We start from the raw sequence: 14942 nt of genomic DNA, 5'->3' as shown, positions 1-14942 counted from the left end.
GTAATGATTTTTTTGTCACCTGTTTTCGTACGCCCTTGATGCAAAATAGGGCGGATCTGATTGTGCATTAATTTCAACTAACTTACGAATACTATAATAGCGCGATTTTTTTTCTTACATGGTGTTTGACATTGTTCTCATCAGTGTGACAAACAATCGTGACAGGTATGTGTTTTCTTCTTCGAAGAATCAATACGAGTCGCATTGATAAAGTATGAATAAAGTACGGAAGGGTTTGGTTACAATTTTTTCATTCTCCAATGTTTGATGTGCATTTACCCAACGTTCCTTCAACATTTAGCATCAGCATATCAGTGCATAATAGAGATAGAGCTTCCCCTTCGTGGCATGGTTGTACAAGGCAAAGAAAGACCTAGTCAATAATTGAGACCGCTGTATGACCGCATTCATAAATAAGGGAAGAAAAAGCTTGAACTCTGGTCTTAGGATATAACTTCATAGTACAGCTGAATAGAAAGGCGACTTACCTACATCCTCGGCATCATGATATTTGATCAAAAGCTCTGAAAAATTCGCAAAACTGTAATCCTTGCCAAAGCAAGCCAGAAATTAATCGTCCATCGCGTTGAAAAAAACTTTAGCATTTCATAATTCTCACCCTCACGGTTACGTTTATACCCTTTAAAAAAAGCGAGGACAGCTACCAGAAACGATTGCGAAGAGAGTCTGTGAGTGATCAATGACTATAATGATCCATCAGAACTTGCGGTCGTTAGTAGGTTAGTGACTATGTCGATGGATCCGCACCAGGCTGGGCCGGAGCCACAAATCGCAATCTCGTCAAAGACTTTTTTGGCGTGAATCCATCTTCACGTGGAATTTCAATTAAGTCGTACATAGCCACAGTGATCGCATGATATATTCAATACCCACATTGCAGATGGGAACCGCGGGCAGCATCGAAAAAAAATTCGCCGATATACTGGGCAGAGCAGCTGAAGTGTTACAAGTTGTTTTTTTTTTCCAAAACTATCGGCGATGAGAGAAAATGTTTCGGTCGAAAGTTGTGGGATTCCGCCATCAATCTTCTTTCAATTCACCTGACAGGGTCGGATCAAGGTGGACTTGTTTTTTTTTTTTTTTCATTATATACTGTATTCTTTCATCGAACAGGAAATTCGGCAAATGATGGGCAATTATAGGAAACATTTGTGTTTCGGCGATAGAAGATATGCGGTTGAAATTCTAAGCCACATTTGAATATGAAAATTATTCAGAGAGTTCTGCACTGAATACTCAAGCTTCGCGGTATCACATAATAGTTATCTACATAGCTTCTGGATGGATGGATCAGTTTGCATCTGGAGGGCGAGGTTGCTCCGATGCTGAGCAACCTGCGTTGGATGAGGTCCTTGAGTACCTCTATCTTGGTTTTAATCGGTTGCCCACAGTGGTGGGGGTCAGTGATGGTACGTGGGGGACTTGGCCAATCAGAGGTATTCAACTAATCAGTTGATCAATTAAAAACCCTCAAGAACGTTTTTCCAAGAGTGATTCACTTCATAGCCATTTTTGGAGCTCCTTTCGCGATCAGTATCTTGTGCTGACCTTTTTCACCTGGTTCACGTTTACAATCAGTAAAAACATCGATTTTTACTGGAATCAAAACTAATCCAATCGTTCTACACGACCTTCAAATATCTTCTTATACCAAATGTCTGTTCCAGGGCTATCGAAACCGTATACCTAAACTCAATTGGTCGTAAAGCACAAAAATGATCATTTATTTTACACCTCACTGTATACCCAAGTGCAAGTCGTTTATCTGACGTAGGTATTCCGAACAATTGAAAACCCGTTACCAGTTATTTTTGAACCTCATTCGACGGAGATAAATCTCAAAATACACGGATTCGGCCCCATACTTCGCCACCTATTTTGACGCTCCACCGTGTGGCTTTATGTCCACATTTCCGTTTCCTGATAATGTGCCGAGTAGATGCATATTTTTTACCCTCCGAGTTCTGCTCCTCTCATTTCTCCTCTTCTTCTCACGCCGCTTACACTCTCGCTCGCGAGCTATAAATATTCAACTTTCAACAGGGCAGCTTCTCCCGCGTACGCCGACTTTTGACGATGCTTAACGCAACACGCGTCATACCTGACGTTTAATAGTCCCTTGCCGAAAGAGTGGAAAAAAAAAAAAAAAATGGAGAGTAGCAACGAGTCACCCTTTGAACTCGGTATTGTGTGGCCACTACTTCCCACCGTGAAAATCTCCTCTCATCGTAAAAGCTTTTAGCAGTCCATCGCAAAATCAATACGAAGACTCGATGTATCGATAAATTTTGAATCTCAAATTTCGCAATCAGTGAATTGATCCAACAGAATTTCGTCAGCTCGCAAAGTAAAACGTAGTAACCTTGAGTTACCAAAAAATTTACATCGTCCAACAATGCAGTGAGAGCTCGAAGCACGATAAAACAGAAAGATTCGAAAGCCTGAAAATCTAACTATGTTGAGTGGCATGGAAATCCCTTTATCTACCCTCCGGTGCGAACGTTGAGTAACGGACAACAGTTCCGGAAAACTTTTTTGAACAATCGTACATTACTTCTGCTCCTTTGTTTTTGATTTCTCATCTCGATTTTACGGGATCAGAGATTGGAAATCCTCAGTTACGCAGCTGGTTTATTTTAGAAAATGAATTCATTGCAAATCACCTTCCGCATTCGATCAGGGCGGCAATCTATACATTTGCGGAAGAAAAGTAAATTTCATCGCTCAAGGATATTTCGATTGTGCCGATTGAATATAGCGAAGAGACTAGATGGGAGGCTTAATGTAGACACCTTGCAGTGGATAGGCAAGTGCAATATCCAGACTTGAAAAGGACAAAGTATCACGATGTTATCGCTTTTCCACGATTCTGATTGATTCGCTACTATAAGAGTGAAGTTGGGCGGGAACGAACTTGGGTTGTTGTACGCTCTTATAGAATTCTTTACAAGGGCTTCATTGGATATTTCTTGAAGATACATTTTTCGAAGAATGTTCTTTGTAGAGTCTTTTGTATCGGATTTCTATGAGATTTGCTTCACACGGATTTAAAGTGTATTCTACGTGGAGTGAGCCTAGGATTTTCATTTTGAGATTCTTTTTTTTTGAAAGATTTTCATCGATGTCATTCGATGTCATTCGATGTTCAATGATGATAATTCAGTAAATTTCAAATCAGAAAACAGACTGCAACGACCTTACGACTTCTAGTTTTCCATCAAAAAAAAAAAATGAGTCCATTAGTACGGAGGAATCTATTTATCAATGAACATGATCTTTGAAAAATAGTAGGACTTTTTCAATTCGCCACTATTCTGTACCTGAAATGGTTCATGTTCTACTAAAATCTATTTTCAGCTCATAGCCGCAGTGTCGAAACAAGAAATCACTTCAGCGTTACAAAGCCAAGAAACGCGCGTACGGAACACAAGCTGCATGAATTATATCCTTCACATCAAATTTGAAACCCGGATCAGATTTTGAGTAGATATAATGGCTGCAGCTATATCGTAAACGGTCATATAACTCTCAATCATCTTAACGGCTTACACGTAACGCGCGGGTATAGTACCATGCACGGTTTGTGTGAGCACGAATCGATTCAATTGAATAGCGCGTGTTAGCTAGCTCTGACCATTCTGCAGCGTTTTCAATTATTTCTCAGCGCACTTCGTTAACGAATATCATTTTAAACGGATAATAAATTTATCGGTGTGGATGGGGAGGAAGGTAAATATAGGACCGATCGGTAGCATAGCGAGCTATTCTGCGGAACGTGTTTTTAGCTCGTACAAAAGTTGTGTACACCGAATAAAATAAGTTTCGGCACTCAAGACGTTTCGAAAGTTAATCTACTTCAACGCCAGGGATACATTTTGTCACAAAAATACGATGACGCTTCGAAAAAGCATCGCATCACCCTTAGCCTGTCTTTGAATATTTCGTGGATTATCTAGAATCACGCTCTCGGTGGCAGGGTACCAATGACTGGTGCGCAAATTAATAATCCAATTGTTTCGCAACCGGCTGTCACTTGCAAAACCGGTTACACGGACACACCGAAGGTTTCCACTTTTTTACGGATCATAGTCAGGAAGGACACGCTCGAAAGAACCGGAGCACGACTTCTGCTACTACCGGGAACACTTGACCGGAGACCCCGAATGATTAGATGGTTCTTGGACACGCGATCCTATTTTTTAGACTTCATGTGTGACATGCATATGCTCAAAAAATACCGGGCGGCAGTAGCTGAGCACAGAGTTCTCGATCTACCCTGAAATTCCGTAATGTCATGAAGGATCGTACAATACCTGAAATAAGCGTAAGTGGCGTTCGATCCTGCGACTTGGAAATTATACACCGATACTGAAGATTGATTTACTGCTTACTTACTGCCCATTGATTATGGCCAAGGCCTCGAATAGTGTGATAAAATTTTTCTTTTCGATATTTCAAACAATCTAAATCGGTTGCTTTACGGCCACATGCTAGAGCGCAAGTATCGTGCTTTCCAAATTTCAGAGTATTCGATAATATTTGGCTACTTACCAACAAAGCTACTGCACTCTTCATCGCTGATGCGGTAATTATTGTGGCAAACAGTTTACCGCATTTCTATGATCTCATTTATTATTACGTCAAGTAAAGCATTGCAGTAGCTCATTGAATTGACGCATTTGGGTCAATATTTGGCCTCTCAGAAATAACATAAATGAATTATAACCCACGACAGCGCTTCGTATAGGTGCGGCACATCTGGTACGGGGTCTATAAGAATGATGTGTCATAAGATCTACCAAGTGATTCTTTACTACGAAATTGATAAAGATTTATGGAAACTTGTAGTTGCCAAATTTTGGGTGATTTTGAAAGGTTGACGAGTAGAATTTCTTGAGTGAAAATACTACAGGATATACATGGTTCAAAGAATCAAGATTCCTAGTTTTTCCTTCTCTCTTGCATATTCTCTACCGCAGATATGTTGAAAATCGATGCAAATTTGATTTTCCATTTTAAAGAGAAGTTTTGCGATATATAAGTGGAATGTTCTTCATCTGATTTCCTTCTTCTTTATCTAAGATATATAAAGCAGGGAAAATTATAGTCGAGAGATTGGTTTGTTTGTCGACGGATGTTTGCGTACAGAGAACTGAAGCTGAAGAAAAAGGTGCGTTATTCACCGTTCTTTTTGTTTCCTTGTTGTGACGGACGCAAGTATTGCGTTTGTTGGAGCGTGAATTCCGTATGCTTCGGCAAATGGCAAAAAAGCTTGTGCACCGAAAAATTGAGTGCCAGGCGAAAAGGGTGTGCAGCATAGAGACATGCCCACTCAATTGGAGGCAAACAACCTCCTCCTTGCTTCTGATCGCGATTGTATGACACGCGATTATATTTTTCGCCTCTATTTCTTCCAGTGTGGTAGATAGCATGGAAACAAGCGATTACTTTTTCGGCAATATATCCAACGATGGTGGTACAAAAGAAAAGCAATCAGCGAAAATGCAATAAATATATCAATAATTTTACCATCATACCACATCGAGGTACTCCTATTTATACCTTTGGCTTTCACTTCATACATGCGTCATGAAAACATGTGTATCTTGATAGTTCTTAAAAAATCGTGGTTTTTTTTTTTATTATTTCAGGAGCGGTGCAGGAGGGCGCCTGGCAGCGCCGCGGATGTCACTGCTTGGGCGACCGGTCAGCTACCGGGTGGCGCGACGAGATGGTCGCTACCGTCGTCTTCAGGGTCGCATTTACAACTTCCTGGAGAGGCCTCGCGGTGCCCTTGACATCTCCTATCACATGGTCGTGTAAGTAAGCTTAGTTAGGTATTACCTATACCTACCAAAACGTAGATGTCTCTAATACGTCCTGGATGTGAACGACTTGTGTAAATGATTGGATGGTACCGGCAAACGATGCACATTTTGAGGATAATGAGGATGATGAAAGTCCTCGAACAAAAAATAAATTGACAAGATCTGAAAAAAAAGGACGAGCAGACAGGTGATTCTAGAGAAACGAACTTTTGCAAACAACCCTCGATTTCGTACGACTTTATCAACAGAAACTTGGATTGTGTGATCAATTGATTCGTGTCTGGGGTACCCAGGCACTCAACGCGTTTAGGTTGAAAAATTGATTTTGCGGTAAGAAATTCTTTTCCATGGCGTGACACGAATACATTTTTCAAACCTACACACGTCGTGACAAAAGTTATCTACGACTCTTCCACGTCACACCTTGAAATAAGCCCACCACCGTTCAGACATGGATGTCATTACCTCGCCTATTTTTTCACCGCCATCACCACGTGAGAACTAACGATCCCATTGAAACTTAGAAATCATGTAACATAATTACCATCGAACCAATCCTGACATAGGACAAAACAAATTGTCAATCAAAATCGCGAAATACAAGATGAGAGGACAATTCTATCGCAGGCATAAAGATCAGAATCACGAACGTAATAATCACTGCTTCACTCTGACTCGGAACCGCAAGGCCTTCCACGATTGCCCCAAATTTCGTGATGTACAGAAAACTGGTGGGTCGAAAGGGACGGTTTTGCGAACAAAGCAAAAAAAAAATAACAACGAAAACGAGGGAGAAACCGGAGAAAAATAGTCGAAAAATATTTTGACGTCGCTTGACATCGTTCGCCTCCGGCCTCCCTTCGTGATTCGTTTTCTTTTTGTTTGATAATTTCGGGATGAAAACAAACTCTCGCGAGTTCTTCAACCTTCCCTCGTTTGACCGAGCTATCGTTTGTATTGTACCAGTTGGGTTACGCTCACCGGAATCGGTAGCTCCAGGGTAGTTTAGGGTGGACATGACCCCATCACCTTGAAAAAATAATGCCTCGCCTGGCACGCGATTGTAACGAGACGCAGGAAAATGATAAGCTGGAAAGATGTAATTCAGTCGTTGCTGTCAAATACAGGAAAAAGCTCGGTTATGTCGGATCTGAAGCATGAAATAGACAACTACCTTAGTGCATAAATCAACAAAGTTCATCTGGCGACAAATGATCAGTAATGTTGTAATCACCTTTTGCTCAATCATATTCTACTATTTGGACCGCACATTGGCTCGCGTGACTTGACCCTAAATAATCTTAAGTCGATGCTGGGATAGGTCGAATACATTATACTTCACGTGAGTTTTGAGATAAGTGAAAGAAAAGCCTGATAATAATACAAAAAAGTAAAAAAGGGGGGCTACATTTGTTTGTATTTATCGCAGCGACGTGATGAATTAGGATTGGTTTCGAAATGAATGTAATTGAAATCGCGTGAATCGTCAAAATGAAATTTAATGAGATTTTCCATTTGGGGTAACAGAACACCTGGAAATCGATACCCCGCGAATTTTCATTTCGATACTACTGAAATTAGATTCCTGTTCCCCCCTTGAACAAAAATATTTGTAATTAATGAAAGACAATATTGAAGTTTCCAATATATTACAGAATGCTGTTTCCCCGACTCTACGTAGTCAATTGTTTCTCTTTGCTGAAATCTACCGCACGTTCTGACGGATATGCGAAGAACGACAGAGGAGGATTTAATTCTGTGTCCGGTTACCCAAAAATTCATCGCGAGAAGAGAATTGTCGAGAATTAATTTTCGAGTCGCATACCATTCGCAAAATCCAGCATTAGAGTTGGTAAATGAGTGCATTGCAGACTCAAAGGGTACGCCGAGTGTTTCACTCGGCAACGTGACCTGCACCTGCTCGCATGCGCAACGTTTTCATGAGCCCCCGGGTCGCTTTCACGGACCTCAAAGCAATACCACGAAGCTGCCCACAAAAAGCTCGGATTTTCAAACGTAGCGCACTTGTACCGCTGATTGTAACTTGGAAAATATTTGTAGCATGCTTAAATCGTGAATTGGGACGTTGTTGCCAAAGTGTGTTGCCACGTTACATTTTCATCGAGAGATTCTGACAACGAGAGTAATTCATTAAGATGATTGTATAATGACTAAGTTGAATCTTTATAGAAACCAATCTACTTGTGTGATTCTTTCTTTCCAAACGAAGAACTTTATAATCGTAATTAGCGAAATTTTTTGGGATCGAAAAAGGTCTTGCAACAATAAAAGTGATGAACTTTTCTCAATATCGGGGCTGGATTCGACATTTTTGTTCAGGGTTTTCGCTGTGCCGTTCTAGGATATTATGAACTCAGGAATCCAAATTTGAGAGCCAATTTCATTCATCTATAAAATTGACAGAGTCGTCGCCAATTTTTCGCTTTTTGGAGCAGAAAAATCGAGTTATATCAATGAGAAACTAGTCCTGATTTCGGGTTATCCAACTCACGCGCGACCAGGCTGAATTAGGCTCGTCCTTCGACGAGTGAGTTTGCAAACGCCGATCCCGTGTCCTAGATGTTTAACCCGGTGGCCAAACTCTTCATTAATGTGGAAACAATGTATGCTCGAAACCTACATGCGAGAACGAAGCTCAAGTGAACACGCGGTCTGTACGCATGGGTAGGTTGGGCGGTTGTAGCGGGACAGAACAAGGGGGGGAAACGCGAGTTAATAAATGCACCCACTCTGCCAAGGGTAAATACATTAGGTGGACAAACATTGCCCCCCGCTTACGTATACCCTGGCACGTATCTCCCACCTTGCCCCATATTCACAGCTACCTGCAGAGTTTATTTCTTACCGTAGGTAAAGGTCAAATTTTTTTCACTCGGCCCCACGAAGATTTCTTGATTTCGATTACTTGATATACTACTCCGTGAGGAGGGAAAAAAATTCGCGAAAGAATTCTCGAAGCGATGATCGTAGTTATCAGCTCATAAGACGAATAATTTGAATCGATTTCTGCTCCATTTTGATCAGTGTTCCGTGGAAGTGTAACATTTCATTATCCAGATGAATTGCCGGTGTCAATTAATTACTGCTATACACTCTATCGATGAATCGGTAATAAACATGAGCCATATCCTCTTTCTTAGCCTCCCCGCAATGAGCCAGTAGATGTAATAAAAACAGCAAGTGTCTGTCGGTCGCCATAATGGTAAACACCCAGGGTGAAATCATAAGGCTGTACCAGGCTCCTAGATATCTTTTGTGAAACCAATATCGTTAAATTTTCTTCATTTCGCTGTAATTTCATTAATCTACCCAATTTACAAAATGCCTGTCATCTATCTTCAGGGTTCATCACAATATTGACTCAATATCTCTTCCAACGTTTATGAGGAAAGACAATCATAACGTTCTCCGGTGTATTCCGATCATAGTATCAGATGAAATATCTCTATATATTTTCATGTATATTCGACTATCAAATGTTAGATTGTGGAGTAGTGTAAAGCGTGAAGTTCACAAGATAATATGAGGGCACGAGTGTGACGTAAGGTACGTAGAAGCTTCGGGCTTTCGAGTCAGAAAGATTTTTCAAACAGCGATTTGTCAAATTCCAGATAAGTAAACTAGCGCCCAAATCCAATTTCTGCTCTGGGTATGGCGAATTTACGAATACCCGTGATAATCGTAGCCCTCGTAATACGTTTTGATAAGCGGCTTTGAAATGTAAAGCGGAGGATCTGTTTGCCCATCGTTCGGTATAACCGACCGTATCCAATTCTCAATATGATTTATCTTGGATATAGTGCTGACATCGGTCGAATTTCGTGGCACTCGAGATGAGGGATTTTTGCTCGCTAAGCACATCGTTGAGATTTAACGAGATTGACTGCGACATGAAGCTACCAAAACTAGAGCCAATTGAGTGAAAGTAAACTCCCACGGGCTCCAACTGAGATTATCCCATCGCAAAGTCTGAAAATTCTTCTATTCCAAGGTACCTGAGACATTTTTACTTTCATTTTAATATTCGAACCGAACAAATATGTACATATATTACAGACGACATGATTGATTTCTCAAACATTCTTCCTCGTCTATCCTCTCCAATACGCACGTATCGATTACACTGTTTTGATCACACATAGTCGTGTCAACAGTTGTAGTTCATCCAACTACTCAATGATGTTCTTCTGCGGGAGATATTACGGTACGAAGCGTGAAAATTTGCAAAATTTCCATCGACACGCGAAATACAATTGAGAGTTTTCACCTTAAATTGTCCCCCTTATTGTTATTGCAACTTTTTCACAAATAATCCACGCATTTATAGCATATTACACGCATGAAAATGAGCGCGTATAACACCTGCCATATTTCAACGTCCCACTACCAAAATTTATAACACCAGCTGCGATATTTCACCTAGTCTTCGCTCTTTCCATAACCCTCATGGCTTCTGTACGAAGATTCCGATTTGTAACCTTCACATCTTCGTCATAGGTGAAAGCTCTGAAATTTAAAAAATTGCAGCCTTGCCTCTATAAAAATATCTTTCCTACCCGTTTTCTGCAAACTTGTAAATTTTCAATTTCACAGAGAAAATGGAACGTATGAAATCATTTGTGATGATTTCCACTGAATTTTTCCAAAACTTTTCATTAGTAGTAAAAATAAAGTATTTGCCTTTTTTCGATATACCTGCAGCGGAATTCGGACTATTGAAACTTTTGAATTTTCATAGCCAATTTGACCTCTGAGCTACCATAATAGACGAGTTATCGAATGAATCATGAATATTGCCAGACAAGTGATATCATTAATTTCGATTTTCTTAATCAACTGTTTTCTCTCGTCTATAAACCTTCATCAATCTTTAAAAGTAATTAGAAGATTTCTTAGTCGCGATGGATACGACAATTAGAAAATAAATTGCATAATCTGTTGACTCGACTTCGTGATTTGAGGGCATATTTCAAAGACATAGCTATACTTTCTAAGTGTTAGATTGAATACTCGATACCCTGCTGTTGATGGGTTTAATGATAATTAGAAAATCGATATTTTAAGGGCGCCGAAGTGCTAGTGACTGACATTAATGAATGGGCTTTGTTGGCTAAACGATTTGAGTACTAATCGATCAAATCAAAGGCGCTGCCGGTCATATAGTCAATAAGTAGTATACTATATAATAATTTAAAATATTCCTCGTAGCAATGGGATGTGCACTCGCCACTGTATTGAGAGAAATAAATCAGACGACTCGAAAACTTTTTTTCTCTCTGTGTAGGTTTTGATTTCTAGATTGTGAATCAAATTATCCTATACCGATTCTGATGCGTCTTGTCATTTCGTTCGCTCTCGTAGGGCACCCCGCCTTATGCTGAATAATTGATCAAAACTAACCAGAAGAAGGTTACTCCATTCAGGTTCATAGCCCACGATGTGATGTATATGCTGGATTTATGCCAAGTTCCTGAATGTTATCTATAATAGTCATCCATTATAAATTGAACCGACGCTGGCTATTACCGCCTCTCTTTCTCAAGATCTGAAGCGGTCGGTCGACTTTTCAGACTTTTACCGACAATGAAGAGGAACTGATCGAAAAATACAAGTTCCTTCATCTTCTTCTCATTTCCTGTTTATCGGAAAGCTATTACCGTATTTGGTCAACTTTAACATTAAGAATCATAATGAGAATCATGAATACCTGCTTGCCGACGATCTCCGTCCTCTGATTATCTCAATTGGGACACACAATGGATATCTAAATATTGTCCAATCGTTTCAAACTTGGATAATTTAGTAGAATTTCTAAAGTGAAACGAACAGTCTTTCGGTTTCAAAGGGGCAGGAGATCGAGCTTCTTTTTCATCAGCGAAGTGAGTTTAATTTGTTTAATGAGAGTTAGTTTTAATTTTACCGAATAATGTACTTGTATATATGTACATACGTTTTAACTAAACGACAGCCTTTCAGTTGATTAAAATCCGTGTTCAACACAATATAGATTACGGAATACATACGTACGTGTATCATAGTGTTTATACGATGATAATCTAGTTTTGCGTAGGTGAATTAAGTTTAGAGTGAAAATTTCTCGTTTCATCCGCGTATAAAGCAGCGCGTACGGTTGAACTGTGGCACATATGAGTTCCTGAAGAGGGTTCGCGAATCGCATGGAATTTAATTGAATAAATTCGAGTTAAATGCCAGGCGGAAGCGTTATTAGTAATTCAGACATACGGATAACTCGATTACCGAACTTCGCTGTGAAAAATTCAATCAACCTATAAATTAATTAATCAACAATTTGCGGGATTCAATAATTGCCGATTCATCCCACTTCCCTTTGCATTCCCTTCATATTTCAAAAACTTATTCTACCGAATCATCTGATTGTTATTCTTCTGCGCAGCGCATGCCACTATACATCATGACCAAACCAAAAGAACATTTTTTCTATTATTGAATCGTGACAAAATTTCAGGTGCTTCGTATAACATCCAACCTGAATATAATTCTCGAAATAATCTTGCTTCGTACACTAAACAGATGCATCGCAAAAAATAAAAATTTCCGCGAAACAAAGCTGGATAAAAAGTGCTGGGTTACCAATATATATATTTAACCATCCCCCCTAAATATCGTCTCTCTTCTCTGATCAATACATCCGCGGGCGCAGGTGGTATTAAAAAAACATCGATGCCCACGATATTGTGGTATGACGAATTTGATGTATGCGTCACAGGGGGGGGTTAAGCCCACTTATCGAGAAATTTTTCAGCCAAGCATCAAATTTTCTGCAGGGGATCACGTGTGACAGGATATTGCACAACGTACATTTTAGTAGTAAAAAAAATGTGATCTCCTTTTGTCATAAATTATTTTGTCTTCCGGCGCTGAATACGTAAATCGCAAAAAAATTAAAACAAGGAATAATCAATGCAGACACTCGCAAAGTAGACGGTGAAATAAAATGTTGTAATGAAATGAAAAATACAAAGACAGCTAAATAAACATAAAAATAGTGGAACTCGGTGGGTTATGCAAAAAAATGCACTTGAGAATAATGAATTAAACAAAAGCAACAGGATTTCGTAATTCTTATGTATCAATCCGACATAATAGAAATGTTGACTATGCAAGCAGCTTTCACGTCTCCTTTACGCCCGTTTTCAAGCACGTCTGCTAGACCCCTGTGTTCTATTGCGTTTTTCGTACCAAATATGGACGTAATATATGCAGAAAGTTTCACTTAACCAAGGGCACGGATCTTTTTACATGTAGAATAAGTATCGCCGTATTATGCAACTGCCCAGGACCCACATAAAAGAGCTTACCCATGAACAACATTCGTGCTGTAGGACGTATCATGTTATTTCGCATGTACTTCGAAAGAAAAGCTGACGAACAAAAAAGCTGAAATTCATCGAAAGATATGAACGAATTTTCTCGTTCATGGTCCGGGAGACCTCCGTGAAAATTCGATGTCGCAAATCTTATACCCAGAATATTCGCATTTTAGACTTTCCACGTTGATTAGGTTTTGTTCGGATGTTACGTTGCTACTGCAGTATCCCGATGCCCTTTGAAAAATACAAGACGTCCAAGAAATGCAGGCCATGTCTTATCCGAGACCTCGAGGATTCCTCTGGGATCTCAGTTCTTGCCAGGTCGTAAAGCCTAGCAGGTCCCTGGCCGCATCTGCTGATATACCTATAGTTCGATGCATCGCTAGCAGGCGTGAGACTACACTGGAAATACAGTGGGTATCATCAGGAATTCATAAATTCCGACGTGGCTCAGGATTCAGGGAATCCCTCGGGCTCGTTTACCACACGAACGCTATTTCAGAAAAGGCTTGAGATGAGAGGAGAGAGGTGGATGGACGAAGACGTGCGGAAAGTGCTCTACATTCGAAAACACGAATACTTGTAATAAAAAATTAAAGGAATCCAAATAGGTAGACAAATTTATAAGAGCAAACGCTATAAATGGCATGAAGAACGTGTAACGTTTTTCGAGTAGGCGTTTTACCGGAGTTTGCAATTTAACGACAACGTAAAATAGAACGTGAAACCTGTTGCGGGTGCCACCGATCCCGAAGTGCAGCCACAAGAGAAAAGCGCTCGATATGTTACGTGGTTAAGAAGCAAGTTCGTGATCGGAAAATCAGTAAAAGATTAATTTCTGCATACGAAGCCCAAAACCGAAAACGGGTTTAAATTCCACAGCCATCGATTTTTATAGAACTCCTGGGAAGTTTTGTGTACACTGCAGGGCAGAATTTTGTAAATCGTAGAACACTTCCTTACGTCCATACAACCAATAATTTTCCGATGTTACGTATATATTTCGATGTTATGAATTTTCCATCATTTTCTGTTTCAGGATCTGCATGGTTTTCACATGCTTCGTACTATCAGTTTTCAGCACAATAGAGGAATATGAAAAAGAGGCGGGGATTTTACTATTTTATATGGAAATGGTGGTCGTCGTTTGGTTTACCTTAGAATTCTGCCTCAGGTATGTTGAATGATATCTAGTTTACAATTCTCATCATACATTTTCATAATCAAGTTCGGTTGAAGATGTTGAAAATGCATCTCTTCCCGCATATCGTCAGAGATTCTGTTTTCCACACCCAATTGCTTCAAGGTGTGCCTGTGGTTTACGTACAATATTTATTCTAACGAAATTACCCTCAGCACTCAGAAATTCAATTACCACCTCTGAACTACTTGATGCCGCATCAGTAATTTCTGATGCAAATATTAATCACTCTTACGTCAGCAGCAATTATTTCTCTGGATTATGCAGATTTTAATCTTTTCAAACTCTTATATCATATAATAATAAATGTTGTGACACCGGCGCACAATTTGTACGGTGCTTAATTTTTGAGATACAGTACATACCGGTAATCCAACACGAGCAAAACAATTTTAAGAAACTCAGAAGCGTTTCAGATATCATCAGAGACCGTTAATAATAATCGATCGATAGCTCCTACTTTGGTCATTGTGGCGTAACCGTTAACGACAACGTGCCATTCGTTCCAGTATCCCTATA

General features: G+C 39.8%; 1 protein-coding gene across 17 annotated transcripts in view; it reads left to right on the top strand.

Moving 5' to 3' along the window:
- LOC105693588 (potassium voltage-gated channel subfamily KQT member 1-like) overlaps positions 1 to 14942 on the top strand; it is a 96140-nt gene that overhangs the window by 46260 nt on the left and 34938 nt on the right. For 16 of the 17 annotated variants that reach the window (XM_048654645.1, XM_048654644.1, XM_048654656.1 and 13 more), the window contains 2 exons: positions 5673 to 5840; positions 14262 to 14396. In XM_048654645.1, coding sequence (XP_048510602.1) covers positions 5673 to 5840; positions 14262 to 14396 — 303 coding nt within the window. Of the gene's footprint in view, positions 1 to 4208; positions 4346 to 5672; positions 5841 to 14261; positions 14397 to 14942 lie in introns of those variants that run through there. The other variant, XM_048654660.1, reaches the window with a different exon arrangement.

This window comes from Athalia rosae, chromosome 4, assembly GCF_917208135.1.
Source record: "Athalia rosae chromosome 4, iyAthRosa1.1, whole genome shotgun sequence".
NCBI classification, from domain to species: domain Eukaryota; kingdom Metazoa; phylum Arthropoda; class Insecta; order Hymenoptera; family Athaliidae; genus Athalia; species Athalia rosae.
The sequence above is the reverse complement of the archived record's forward strand: the minus strand, read 5'-3'. Positions and strand labels throughout refer to the sequence as shown.